This window comes from Notamacropus eugenii, chromosome 1 (genome assembly GCF_028372415.1).
Source record: "Notamacropus eugenii isolate mMacEug1 chromosome 1, mMacEug1.pri_v2, whole genome shotgun sequence".
Classification (NCBI taxonomy): Eukaryota; Metazoa; Chordata; class Mammalia; order Diprotodontia; family Macropodidae; genus Notamacropus; species Notamacropus eugenii.
Window position 1 is genome coordinate 694984684 of NC_092872.1, and position 13364 is coordinate 694998047.

Here is a 13364-nt window from a genome sequence, read left to right on the forward strand (position 1 = left end):
TTTCTGCTGGTCCCAGCTGCTGGAGGCTGGGGTTCATGAGACAGCACAGAGTAGAATAAGAAACATTGGACCTTAAGCAAGAGAAGACTTGGGTGCAGCCCTGACACTAATTAACTGGATAGCCTTGGATAAGTCACTCCATCTCTTTGAGACTCAGTCTCACCACTCAGTAAAATACTTGTACTACCTCCCTCACAGGGCTGTTTTGAAGAAAATACATTGTAAATCATAAGTTATTATGGGAAAGTAAGCATTAGGAAAATCTCTGATTTGGTGGAAGGCTCGGAGTGGGGGAGTGCTTCATTTTTTAAAAAGTGGGCAGAGGGCACAGATGGGGAGAGGATGTGGGTAAGGGTTCTTCCCAGACCTGAGGGGGAGCAGGATCTTACTTGCTGTCCAAGAAAAGGAAAGATGGGCAGGCCTTTGGATAAGGTCTGTTGTGGGAGAGGGGTAAGGGAAGGGATGAAGCTGGCTCCCCCAGGAGAACCTGCACTGTTGGCACTTTCCCCAGGGGGAGAGAACAGCAGTGCGCGCACACACACACACACACACACACACACACACACACACACACACACACACACACACACACACACACACACACACGCGCGAACCCTGTCCTGTGACCTGGTTTCCTCCCATTGGCTATAGTCGTACTTCATGGGAGAAGTCAAAGTAGGATTTGCTCCTACTATTCACTCTCTCCTTCCATGACATGTACTCTTCCTTTCTCGAATCTTCCTTTTTTCTCTGTTCATCTACTCTACTATTACAATGTATAGAAAGAGAGCTGGGGAGTAGTATCTTTGGGGAGAAAACAGTTGCCTTTGAAAATAGTAGGCTTCCTAAAGGGTATGGACCCTCAAGGAACTCCAGCTACCATGGATCAGTCATCCCAAGAACCTCTGAATTGTATGGGGAAAGGGGGGATCTTCTGTTAAACAGCAGATTTCAGGGCCCACAAGCTGAGAAGCCTGAGTGTTGAAGTATGGGTTAGTCCACTCTCCACCCCTCCCCCAATTTTTTTTAGCCCTAATTTTGAAGGGAAGGGTACAACATTTGCCCCACTGCATTTTTTTTTCTGCTCAGCCTTCATTCTTTATACTGGTCTTCACTCATCTCCAAACACCCAGGGCTGTGGGTCCTACCCTATTTATGCAACCTTGCAACTGATATGGTCCACAGTTTCTACACTGGTAAAATGAGGGGGTCAGACCAGAAGATATCTAAAGTCCCTGGTAGCCCTACTGTTTAGGAACCTATCTCCTATATCATCTTTTAGAGTTGTAAATATACAGCTGGGGTTAAGAACAAGAGACTTTGAGGCTCTGACACTTTTTAGCTGTGTGTCCTTGGGCAAGCAACTTCACTGCCTCTGTTTTCTCCTCTGTAAAATAAAGGACTTGGAGTAGACCAAGAGTTCTTAACCTTTGGTCCTTGAACTTGCATATTTAAAAAATATATATTTTCATAACTGTATTTCAAGATAATTGATTTCCTTTGTAATCCTATGTATTTAATTTTATGCATTTAAAAACCTGATTCTGGTTGCCAAAGGGGTCAAGGACACGAATTATCTCCATTTGACTGAGGAGGAAACTGAGGCACTGAGAGCTTATGGGACTTGCCCTAGGTCATGTGGCCAATTAATGGCAGGACTCCAACTAGAAACCAGGGTCCTTGGCTCCCCGGTTCAGTGTGCTTTTCGGTACACGTATTCTCAGCTTTGGTCCTCGCTCTTTCCCTTCCTTGCACACTCACTCACCCTGGCACAGTCTCTACTCTCCTTCCCCCACCCCCACCCCTATCTTTCTGCCCACCCTCCAACCTGGAGCCTCTGACCCCGTGTCCTGCACGTCTGTCTGTCCTCAGGCCGCGCCCCGCCACCCTCTCGGCAGTCCGGGCCCGGGCAAGGAGCACGTGGCCCCCCGCCTGATCCGGTCTCGGGGCAGGGGCGGGGACGGGGGCTCTGGGAGGCCGCTGGCGGTGCGCAGCACTTTGCTGTCCCCAGACCATTGTCCCCGGGGCGGGGCTGGGCTGAGCCACGCCGCCCCGAAATGCTGAGCTGTGAAGAGCGCTGGGTGCTGATGCAGAGGACTGTCCCCCAAAGCGTGGAGGAGGCCGCCGGGGGCCCCGCCGTGGCCATGGACGGCTACCCCAGCCCTGTGCCTGCCTTCCTTACCAAACTGTGGACGCTGGTGGGGGACCCCGAGACGAACCATCTCATCTGCTGGAGCCCCGTGAGTGTGACACCCCGCCCCTCCGGGAATGTGTCCCAGGGTGTGGATCATCCTCTCGGCATGCCACTGTCACTGTGACCTCGGGCTCCCCCCATACCCCTCTATCAATGCGAGCCAACTACTATTTATTGAACTGACCCTAGCCGTATCTCCCTAGTGACTCTCCCTAGGACCCCACAAGTGAGAGCATCCTACTGTCAAGAGACTTTGACAGTTTTAGTGCTGGACGAGACCCCAAACTAGATACCTAATACCACCCCTACATATGAGAAGGAAACTGTAGACAACCCCGGAAAAATCACCCCATCAAACCCCTTCCCCCAGTTCTGACCCCCTCCCCCCTCCTCCGTCAGTGACAGCCTTCCCTTCACATCCCTATGACGGGGCCTGGGGCCCCAGGATGGCTGGGTCAGATGCCGGCCGTCCTCAGGCCACTTTTTTTCAGGTTGGGGAAGAGAGCAGGGGCAGAGAGAGGGAGAAGCAGAAATGGGAGAATACTTAAAAGATTTGATCTGTGGGATTTCGAACTGAAAGGGACTTTGAAGATCGTTAACCCAACCCTGTCATATTACAAATGGGGAAACTGAGGCTCAGAATGAGAAAGGTCATAGACAGAGCAAATTCTCAGCTGGAATTCAAATTCAGGTTTATTTTCTGTCTGCATGTCAATATCTTTTAAGCCCCTGGTCAGGGATGTCCCCTTTTATGAGGAGAGGAGAAGGGTGAACATGAGGGACAGCTGTATTAAGATCCTCTGTGTATGATTATATATGTCAGAGCTGGAAGGATCCTTAGAGATCACCATTTAACAGATGAGCAAACTGAGGCCCTGAGAAGGGAAATGGCTTCCCAAGGTAATTTAGCTAGTTAGTGGCAGATCCAACTCTCCTGACGCCTGATCCAATGATCTTGCCTAAAGTGTGGACTTGGAATGAAAAAGACCTGAGTTCAGATCCTGCCTCAGATACTTACTAGCTGTATGACGCTATGCAAGTCACTCACCTCTTTGCCTCAGTTTCCTCATCTGTAAAACGAGGACAATAATAGCAGCTACCTCCCAGGATTGTTGTAAGGATAAAATGAGATGATAATTGTAAAGCACTTAACACAGTGCCTGGAACATAGTAAGTGCTATATAAATGTTAGTTGTTATTATATTGTTTTATTACTACTACTACTGTTTATAATTGTGTATCCAAATTCATAGAGGTTTGAGTCTATGTCTATGAATTCTAGATGGCAAGGTGGATAGAGCACTGGAGTTGGAATCTGGAAGACCTGAGTTCAAACCTAACCTCAGATATTTATTAGCTGCATGACCTTAGACAATTTCTTTAATCTCTCTCTCTCTCTGCCTGCCTCAGTTTCTTAATATATAAACTAGGAATAAGGAGAGCACCTACCTCCCAGGATTGTTGTGAGGATCAAATGAGATAATATTTGTAAAATATGCTTAGCACAGTGCCTGGCACATAGTAGCAACACTGTAAGTGATTATTCCCTTCTTCTCCAAATTTTCCAGCACCTTATTTAAATCCTGTTCATAGCCATCTGCTAACTTTTACCTTCTTGAAAGGCAGTGTGGTGCAGTGAGGAAAGAATTGGATTGGGACTTAGAAGACCCAGGTTGGTTCTGGGGATACTACTCTCTCTCTTTTTCATTGAATTATTGGCTGTTTCAACTTGGGAAAGTCATGGGATCTCTGGATAAAAGGGACGTCAGAGGTCATCTAATCCAGGGGTTCTTCACCTTGCTGGTGCCCTGGACCCTTTGGTGCCAGCCCAGGGACCCCCCTTCAGAATGTGTTTAAATACATAAAATAAAATACCAAGAATTACAAAAGAAACCAACTGTAGTGAACTGCAGTTACTAAAATATATTTTTAAAAGGCAAGTTCACAGATGCTAGGTTAAGTACTACTGATTCCATCCAACTTGCTCATATTACAGAGAAGGAAACTGATACCCAGAGGGGCTTTTGAACTCTCTGAAACCACAGTTGGCCAATGTTACCTACCTTCTGATTCAGGATTAAATGACAAAGTAGGGATTTGAACTCCAAACCCTGGGTTTCTTCCTCTATACTACAGCTACTTCTTTTTTTAAAAATAGAAAATACAATTTTAAGAACATCATTGGTCTTGATATAGGCTAAATATCCCCCTATATCCCTCTCCCTCTCCCCCAAACCCAGTCCCTTAGAACAAAATTCACAGGTACCAAAGTTTTATACTTCAGACTGTTTCCTCATCAAAAAATAGAGTAAAGGCATTTACTCTACCTACCTTACCTGTCACTAAGTGGTGTAAAGATCATTCAGTGAGATTGTTTATATATATATATATATATATATACATGTGTGTACATATACACACATATAGATATATAAGGATGAAATTATATCTACCAATGTTAGCTCTAATTATGAATCTCTGTTCCCCAAATGTGCTGGTCCATAGAGACATTCTGATAGAGTAGATGGATGAGGAGTCTAGAAGACCTCATTTTGAATCCCAACTCAAACACTACCAGCTGTGTGGCTTGGGGCAAATCACGTACCCACTCTGAGCCTCGGTGATCTCATCTATAAATTGGAGGTGATAAAAAGCAGGGTTGTCATAAGGATCAAATGAAATGATATACACAAAACATTTTACAAGAGGTAAAATGCAAGGGAGAGAAGCTGGAACTCAAAGTTTTAAAAACGAATGTTAAAAATTGTTTTTACATGCAACTGGGAAATAAAGAAATACAGAGAATGGGGTATAGAAATCTATCTTGCCCTACGAGAAAAGAGAGAAGATGGGGATAAGGGAAGGGAAGGGTGTGATAGAAGGGAGGGCAGATTGGGGGAAGGAGTAATCAGCATGGATGGTGTTTTGGGGTAGGGGGAGGGGAGAGATGGGGAGAAAATTTGGAAATCAAAATCTTGTGGAAATGAATGTTGAAAACTAAAAATAAATAAATAATTTTTTTTTAAATGAAAAAAAGAAAAGTTAAAATGCTACATTAATGTAAGCTGTTAGGATTCTTTCCCACTTCCAAGTCTTTGTCCGGTTATGCCCCCAGCCTGGAATGCTCCTTTTCCTCATCTGTACCTGTGAGAACTTGTAGCTCCCCTGCAAGAACCAACTTCTATATAAAGCCTTTCCAAATTCCCCAGACTCCTCAGTTTTTAGTGTTCTTCATTTATTGAGAAATGAGTTCACATATATGTATATATACAACACATATGTATATACATATATATCTATATACCTACATACATATATAATTTCTTTATCTGTGTTTCACCAAAGTAGATAGGACACTCTTTAAGGACAGATTGTTTCATTCTGTCTTGGTGCTCTCAGTGTCTACCATAAGTATATGGTAGGTGTATAATTAATGCTTACTATTATTGTCCTGTTTGTGTCTCTGTGTGTTGGCTGACCTGTACCTTTCTGGGTCTCTGTGTATTTCTGTGGGGTTTATGGGGGGGTGTCTCTTTCTATGTCTGTCTGTGTTTTGGGGTGTTTTACAGAATGGAACCAGCTTCCATGTGCGTGATCAGGGTCGCTTTGCCAAGGAAGTTCTGCCCAAATACTTCAAACACAACAACATGGCCAGTTTTGTGAGGCAGCTCAACATGTGTAAGTGTCTCTTGCCTAACACCCTCGATCGCCCTGGAGGGAGGAGGGTCAGAGCAGGAGAGGAGAGGACACGGACTGATGAGAGGAGGAAGAGGAGAATCTCCACCCCACCTGGGAGAACTGGAGTCCTAATCTACCCCCGCCCCCCCCCCCCAAGGCCCAGGGGCCTCTGCCTTATTAAACATGGGGGAGGGAAGCCCTGGGGGAAGGCTGCTGAATGCTGGGTCAGGAGACCTGGCTGGCGTCCCACCTGGGGCTCGTATGACACCAGGCAGAGGCTCTCTGACTGTGGAATGGGGGACAATGGGAATGAGGATGGGGGGAGAGATTTGTAGCTGACATTTGGAGAGCCCTTGGAAGTTTATTTACAAAGTCTTTTCCCGTACTGCTGTGTTTTGATTCTCACAGCATCCTGGTGAGGAAGAGACCCCTATTTCCCAAATGAATTTAGAGAGGGCTGGCGACTTTGTTCATGCATACAGTTAGAGGCAGAATTCCACACCCAGGTTTCTGGGGCCTTCAAGTGCAGGACTCTGCCTCTGCATGGAGAGGCAAGAAAAGTGTTTACAATCCCGACCTGCAGAGGCTGTTGTGAGGAAAGTGCTTCATGCACTCCCCCAATGAGTTATTGTTCTAGAGGGGACTATGGACCTCCAGAGCCAGCATCCCTATGAACCTCCCCTCTGGGGACTTCTCAGATGGTTTCAGGAAGGTGGTGAGCATTGAGCAAGGAGGCTTGGTGAAGCCAGACCGCGACGACACAGAATTCCAACACCTGTGTTTTCTCAGAGGGCATGAACACTTGCTGGAACATATTAAGAGAAAGGTGAGCCTGCTCCTTCCAGCCCAACTCCAGCCCCATCCCCAGGCCAGCCTCAGCCCCAGCCCCAACCCAATTCTCATCTCCAGTAGAGTCTCTGACCCAGCCCCAGCCCCAGTACCAGACTGGTCCCATTCTGGGCCCCCAGCCAGCCCCAGGACAACCTCAGTCCCATCCCCAGACCAGCCTCAGCCCCAGCCACAACCCTATTTTCATCTCCGGTAGAGTCTCTGACCCAACCCCAATACCAAACTGGTCCCAGTCTGGACCCCCGACCAGCCCCAGGCTAGCCTCAGTCCCAGTCCCAACCCTATTCCCATCTCCAATAGAGGCTCTGTCCAGCCCCAGATTGATCCCAGTCCAGCCCTCAGCTCCATCCTCAGATTGGTCCCAGTTGGGTCCCCAGGTCAGCCCCAATCCCAACCCTATTCCCATCGCCAGTAGAGTCTCTGACCCAGCCCCAGCCCTAACCCCATATTGGTCCCAGTCCGGCCCCCAGCTCAGCCCCTGGAGGCACTGGGTCCCCTGCCCTCCAGGGCAGGAGAAGGCAGCAGAGACAAGGGGTTGGTTGGGTCAGAGTGGAGCGACTCAGCCATACTACAGACACCAACCACTGCAGGTCTCAGTGCTGAGGAGTGAAGAGAGCCGGCTGCGTCAGGAAGACCTGAGTCGGCTGCTGTGTGAGGTGCAGCTGCTTCGAGGACAGCAGGACAGCGCTGAGGGCCAGCTCCAAGACCTCAGGCAGTGAGCAGGCAGGGGGCTGACAGGTCTGGCTGTTGGGATGAGGTTTCTCCTTGCTATCCTGGGGGGCATCGGGCTTCTAGAGCCTCTCATCTTCCTAACAATCTCTCACTGCCTCCACCCTGAGAAGCCTCAAGAGGGCTCCCTTTGCCCAGGGTTTCCCAGTTTATGGTGTTCTCTCCTGCCTCCTTGCTGGGAAGACCCTGAAAAGGGAGACAGTCAGAGTTGGGAGGGTCCAGAGGTCATGATATGTTAAGGATGCAGGGGACCTGAGATTATAGGGTGTCAGAATAAGAGATCACCTTAGAGACTCCTGGTGTGATGTTCTTTCCACTTACTATATACTTCCTTGGGTCCTGTTCCACCCACCAGCCCATCCCAGAAAATTAGTTACAGTCAGTTTCCTAAGAAAGGCAGAAGGGTCAGGGGAAAGGACTTAGAAGCTTCACATTTTAAAGCTCCTTGATCTTTTTCCAGGTCAGTTCTGGGCTCAGGGTCCCTTTGGTGGCCCAGAGAATCTTCTTGTTTTCCTCTCCCCTCCCCCCATGCCTGGCTTCTAGCTCTGGGCTGGTGGTTCTTGGCTCCTCTCGATTTAGGTCTAAGACACTGTCCATCTCTTAGACCCCAGACTCAGAGGCCACCAAAAGCCCCTTCCCTTCCCTCCATGGTGACCTGTCAGAGGCTGCCCCATCGAATCTTCTTCTGAAAGCACCCTTCCCAATCCCTAGGAACTAAGGGGCATGTGGGTGATCTAGTGGGCAGTCTTTCCCCCTAACCCTTCTGACCTTCTCAAGGCAGTGGAATGTATGTGTTTGTGTAGATGTGGGAGGGGGAGTCACTTCCACCTTTCTCTTCCCCCACCCCCCCTGCTTTTTTGGTCTCCAGGCAAAATGAGGTCCTGTGGCGTGAGGTAGTGAGCCTCCGGCAGCAACACCACCAGCAACACAGAGTTATCAACAAGGTAAGACTCTTTCTTCCCAGACCCTTCTTTTTCCCACCAACTCACCCCATGTGGGACTCCACCTAACCCCTCACATGACCTCTCTCTGGGTAAGAAGTGAACTGTGGGGTCATGAGCAACTGGAAGGGGGTTATAGTTTCTCATACCCCTTCTCCCTTCTCTCATCCCCGTTCACTCCTGATGAAGCCTAGGGATGAGCCCTTGACAGCAGAGAATTCTGTTTCCTGAATAGGGGGGAAAGAAGATGGGACATCTTCACTGTTGGGGGGGGATGTAGTAGTCCTTAGTTCAGGGACAGATCTTAGATTGTGTCAATGCTGGGACCCCTGGAATTCACTGCTTCCTAAACTGGGAGAGAGGAAGGAAAAGTTTTTGATAGCTTGGGGGAGGCTACACTTGGCTCCTAGAAGGAAGAGGGACTATCCAAAATGGTTTTAGTGGTTGTTGTTCTAGATAGGAGTGGGGTTTCTAGGATCCTGTTGTCCTTAAGGCAGTCTTTTCATGAAAAGTTTGGGTCCTTCTCTCCCTCCTCTGATAATGAAAGATGTCTCTTTTCTTCCCCCCATTAACGTTTTTATCCTGGACAGTTGATCCAGTGTCTCTTTGGCCCACTCCAGGCTGGGCCCAGCGGTGGGGCCACCAAGAGAAAACTGTGAGTGGGGTGTTTGAGAAATAGGAACAGATCCGTATTCCTCTGCCTACAGTCAACCTCCCTGAATCCCAGCTCCCTTCCCCTTCCCCTAGCTGGAGTGGACCCTCACAAACACCACAAAGCAGAGCATCTAGGGTCTCCCCATCCCATGGTCCCCTGGGCTAGTCCCCTTCTCTCTCCCATGTGATCAGGGTGCCATGGTGACAGAACCAGGGCTCGGGGTGGCCAAAGGGCTGATTCAGCACTGCTGCTATTACTGGCAGGGGGTAATGGGAAGGGGGGGGGGTTCAGCTGGGGCGGGGGGGCATTAGAGCCACTCTGTGGGTTCCCAGAGCACCATGGAAGTCTGGCACTGTCTGCAGACTCCTCAGTTCAGTAGTGCCCTGGCATAGTTGAACCCTAAGCCTCCTGATCCCTTCCCTGTGAGGAGAGCTGGAAGAGAGAGAGGATGGGGTTTGGGAGGGAGAGGTAAACTCTGACCCTGAGCCCTCCCCTGTTCCCCTAAGGCCCCTGATGCTGGATGAAGGTACTGGGACACACCCTGGAGTTAAAGTCAGCAGGCCGCTGGCCAAGCTTCCCTTGCAGGACTCCTACTTTATCCAGTCAGTAAGTGTCATTCTCATTCCTTGCCCCCTGTTGAATAATTCATGCAGGGAATAACCTCTCTCCCCCTTTTCCCAAGAGGGAAAAAAAGGAGGGCAGGGGCTATCTCATCAAACTGAGGACTCCTCCAAGGAGCCCATGATGCTCCAGGAGCAAGGTTGTTTCCCCCATCAGATTTGGATCCCTTTCTTCTAATTTTCCCGGGCTCAGTCAGGGGAGCTGGGCCTGGTACTGTGTTTACAGCCTTCCACAGAGCCGTCCTCCTGCCAAAACAGCCCCAGAGGACTGAAGGGACCCATCATCTCTGATGTCTCTGAAGCCTCCACTTCCCCAGAAGGAATCATGTCACCGTCCTCCAGCACCGGGAGGTAAGTAAGAGGGGAATCAGGAGGAAGCCAGAAACAAGGAATTCTGGGATTGCCTTGGTGGGTGGGAGATCGCTGTGCTGCAGTGGAATCTCTCATCCATGCAGGGAGAAGGGCCTGGTGCTGTTCAAAGAAGAGCCGGCCAGCCCAGGGGGGAAAGGCACAGCTGGGCCAGGCACTGCCCCAAACGACTATGACTTCTACGTGACAGCCCCACCCGTGCTTCCCGTGGCTGTGGTGCAATCCATTCTGGAAGGCAAGGGGAGCTGCAGCCCCGAAGGGCACAAAAGTGCCCAGCAGCCAGAGAGAAGGGGCCCAAGAGGGCCCCCAGACAGGTGAGGCCCCCAGGAATAGGAACTTGGACAGCATTACGGTCAGCAATGAGCCTGTGAACTCCTGGTCTTGACACATACATAGAGAATGTCCCATCTCTTAGGGTCTCCCACTCCAGTGTTCCAGGAAGCTAGACGATGGAGAAGGACTTCCCCGCTCCCTTCCCTTCTCTACTCTCTAACACCTCTCCTAATATCAGGAGAGGATTTCATGCCATTGTTCTAAGAATAAATGCCTTTATCCTTGAACCTTCTGCCATGGGGAGATTTACGTTTAAGCTTTCTCTTCCTGGAGTAACAGATGGCTGGATGAAAGCCCCCTGAGCAAGTACTACAGATAAGTGTCTGGACTTCCTTAGTTCAATAGGGTAAAGTGCAGTATACAATCTGGGCATGTATGCACTCCTTCATTAAATGAACCTCACTTAAGTGCCTACTGTGTGCAGTAGGAGGTGGCACCAGAGTTTCTTAATGGAAGGGACATAAGGTAGATGAGGGGGAAGAGTGGCTATTCTAATGAACCCAGAAACAGCCACGCACACAAGGCATGATGAGAAGGCTGTTCTTGCTCATCCACCCTGCCATTTTTTAACAGCTAGCACACAAAGAAAAGAGACCAAGCCTGGGAGTCAGGGGAACTCCGTTTGCGTTTTCACGTGACCTCAGGGAATCCACTTCTCTCCTTTGGGCTTCAATTTCTTTTCTGCAATGAAGGGGCTGGACTAGATAGATTGATTGCCAAGACCCTTCTCAGCTCTGAATAACCTCCGGGATCCTCCTGGCTGCAGGGATGTTAATTCTATCCCGATCAAAATGGGGTGGGGATTTGGGGTAAGGTAAGGTGTGATTTGTTTCTGAACCTCCCCCTCCACCACGGAAAAAACTTTCCTAAAGGAGCTCTGTGGAGGGAGGCAGAGGCAAGGAGTATGGTTGAGCCAGGGTTCTTGGTCCCCACAGGGAGCTGGGGGAGCCCCTAGATGTTGCAGACCTGAGCCTAGAGAGTTTACAGCTGCTGCTTCGGGGCCAGCCTGGCAGCTTAGAGCCTGAGGCGGGGCTGGAGGTGAGTATTCACCCCGACCCAGCCCGGGGAAGGTGCTACTGATTTCTTGGGTATTCTCTTCCCTTTTTGGGGGGTAGGGTGGTGTGGGGTGGAAGAGCTCAGTATTTGGAGTCAAAAAAGGCGCTTTCCCTCTCAGGGCCTCAGTTTCCTCTTCTGTAAAATTGAGGGGCTTGGTCTAGCTGATCTCACAAGTCCCGTCCATATCTAAATTCTGTAATCCTCAGGTGTTCAGCCCGGGCCTCCCAGGGAGCGAGTGGAGCCTGCTAGATATGGATGTGGGGCTGTCCCTGGTAAGGGGGGAAGGAGAAGGAACCGGGGAGGGCGTCACTGGGAGAATGCTAATGGCGGAATCTCTGCCCTGTGCCCAAGCGAGCGGAGTTCCCCACTCCCCAAACCTTCCCTTCTTTCGGATACTGTAGAAGACCCCTTCCACTTCACCTCAGGCCAGCCCATCCAAGGGCAGAATTCGTAAATCAGTCACTCTCAAATTGACCTTCTTTCGTCGAATCCCTCCTCCCCCCATAGGGTCTCTGTGTGCCCCACCCTAATTCCCTTCCACAGCTCCAGCTCCCCACTAGTTTTCAGGAGGCTCCATGCTTTCCTCCCCACCCCCACCCTTCTTCTGTCTCTGTGCTCGGAATTTTCACATGCAGATGCAGCAACTTCCCAAAGATATGGAGAAGAGTGAGGCTGAGCTAGTGTCCAAAGGGTTGAATCCCCCGGGCCCAGGTAGTTATTGTGTAGCGGGAGACCACGTCGGGCTGGGTGTTTGGGGTGGGCGTGGGGAAGCTAGGGAAACTCCCAGGGCGAGTGGCGAAGACTTACTCCCTATCAGCCCCTCCTCTTTTCCAGCGGAAGCATCTAGGTGGAATTTGAGGGAGGGGATGGCAGAGCTGGATATTGGCCTGAAAGAAAGCACTCGGGCTGGGGCCAGGAATGCTGAGGTCTGGGCCTGACTGACCCACAATATTCCAGAGGGGATTAGGGTTGGAAGATTGTTAGAAAGAATGGGGAACGTCAGTGTCTGGGCTGAGAAAGAAAAGAAAAAAGCGGAGGGCAAGGGTAGAAGGTTAGAGAACAAGGGTAAGCAAAATGGGGTGGAGACACCCCAGCGCGAGAAGGAATGTTTCCCTTCTTGGATGTTTGCATCTTGGGACAGCGGGCCCTCCCACGAAGGCCCCAGAAGAGGAGGTTTGCTGTCCCAGGTGGGTACTGAAGCCCCAATTCTTTGCCATCTGCCACTCCTCTGTCCTTTCAGGAAAGGAGCCGGCAGCCTCCAGGACCCCCCGAACGTTCCCGATGGAAGCCCCCTCGAGCTTCGGAGCTCCGGCCCTCGGGGTCCCTGGTGCCCTGGCCCTTTATGACCCCTCGCAGACCCTGGCCCAGAATGGGACTCGGACCCCCTACCTGAGCCCGGGGACTAGCCCCGATCCGTGAGGGGAGGGAGCCGAGGGTAGGGCAAATCAGAGCGGGCCAGAGTGATTGGGTGCCCCGCCCCATTCTGGGCCGCTTGGTTCGGATTCCAGCCTACCCACCCCTCCTTCTCTCTCTGTCTCCCCCACCCCACCCCACCCCCTTTCCCTCCCTAGGAGTTGCGAGGCCCCGGGCCTGACTGAGTGCGCCAGGTAGTGAATTGGGTGCCTAGGGCCCCAGAGTGCGTTGAGCGCCCCTGGCAGGAGACAGCCCCTCCCCAGAAGCCCAGGGCTCCGCCTCGCCGCCGGCCGGTGCGGCGGAGCTAGAGGGCGGGGTCCCGGCCGGGATTTCATTGGCTCTGGGGCCTGCCTCCACCCCGTCCCCCACGTGTTCTCCCCTCCTCCCCAGGGCCGAACCCCTGCCCCGCCCTTCCCTGCACTTTGGTCCCGGGTTCCCAGGCACCTCCTGAGTGCGGGATACAAATAAAAACTATACAGTTTCTTTCCAGCGCTCGCACCCTCTGCCTCCAGGGCTACCTGTGGCTG

The 13364-nt window shown here is 50.8% G+C and overlaps 1 protein-coding gene across 4 annotated transcripts; it reads left to right on the forward strand.

The window, feature by feature from the left end:
- Window positions 1-130: 130 nt before the first annotated feature.
- Window positions 131-13335, forward strand: HSF4 (heat shock transcription factor 4). 4 transcript variants are annotated; one of them, XM_072635990.1, is made up of 13 exons: window positions 131-2240; window positions 5764-5872; window positions 6571-6698; window positions 7312-7436; window positions 8319-8394; window positions 8982-9046; window positions 9553-9652; window positions 9860-10017; window positions 10122-10349; window positions 11304-11406; window positions 11631-11696; window positions 12060-12135; window positions 12665-13335. In XM_072635990.1, the coding sequence occupies exons 1-13, from the start codon at window positions 2058-2060 to the stop codon at window positions 12841-12843; spliced, it is 1596 nt and encodes a 531-aa protein (XP_072492091.1). In that variant the 5' UTR covers window positions 131-2057; the 3' UTR covers window positions 12844-13335. The 4 variants fall into 4 exon arrangements, with proteins under 4 accessions (XP_072492091.1, XP_072492092.1, XP_072492093.1 ...); XM_072635991.1 differs by having other exon boundaries at window positions 9893-10017; XM_072635992.1 differs by lacking the exon at window positions 131-2240 and adding an exon at window positions 2247-3866.
- Window positions 13336-13364: the final 29 nt, after the last annotated feature.

Excerpts from the sequence above, each read along its gene's own strand:
- HSF4 (XM_072635990.1), top strand. The coding sequence starts at position 2,058 with ATGCTGAGCTGTGAAGAGCGCTGGGTGCTGATGCAGAGGACTGTCCCC. Across the intron at positions 9,047-9,552 it reads GGGGCCACCAAGAGAAAACT|GCCCCTGATGCTGGATGAAG; the intron begins GTGAGTGGGGTG and ends TGTTCCCCTAAG. Across the intron at positions 9,653-9,859 it reads ACTCCTACTTTATCCAGTCA|TCAGGGGAGCTGGGCCTGGT; the intron begins GTAAGTGTCATT and ends TCCCGGGCTCAG.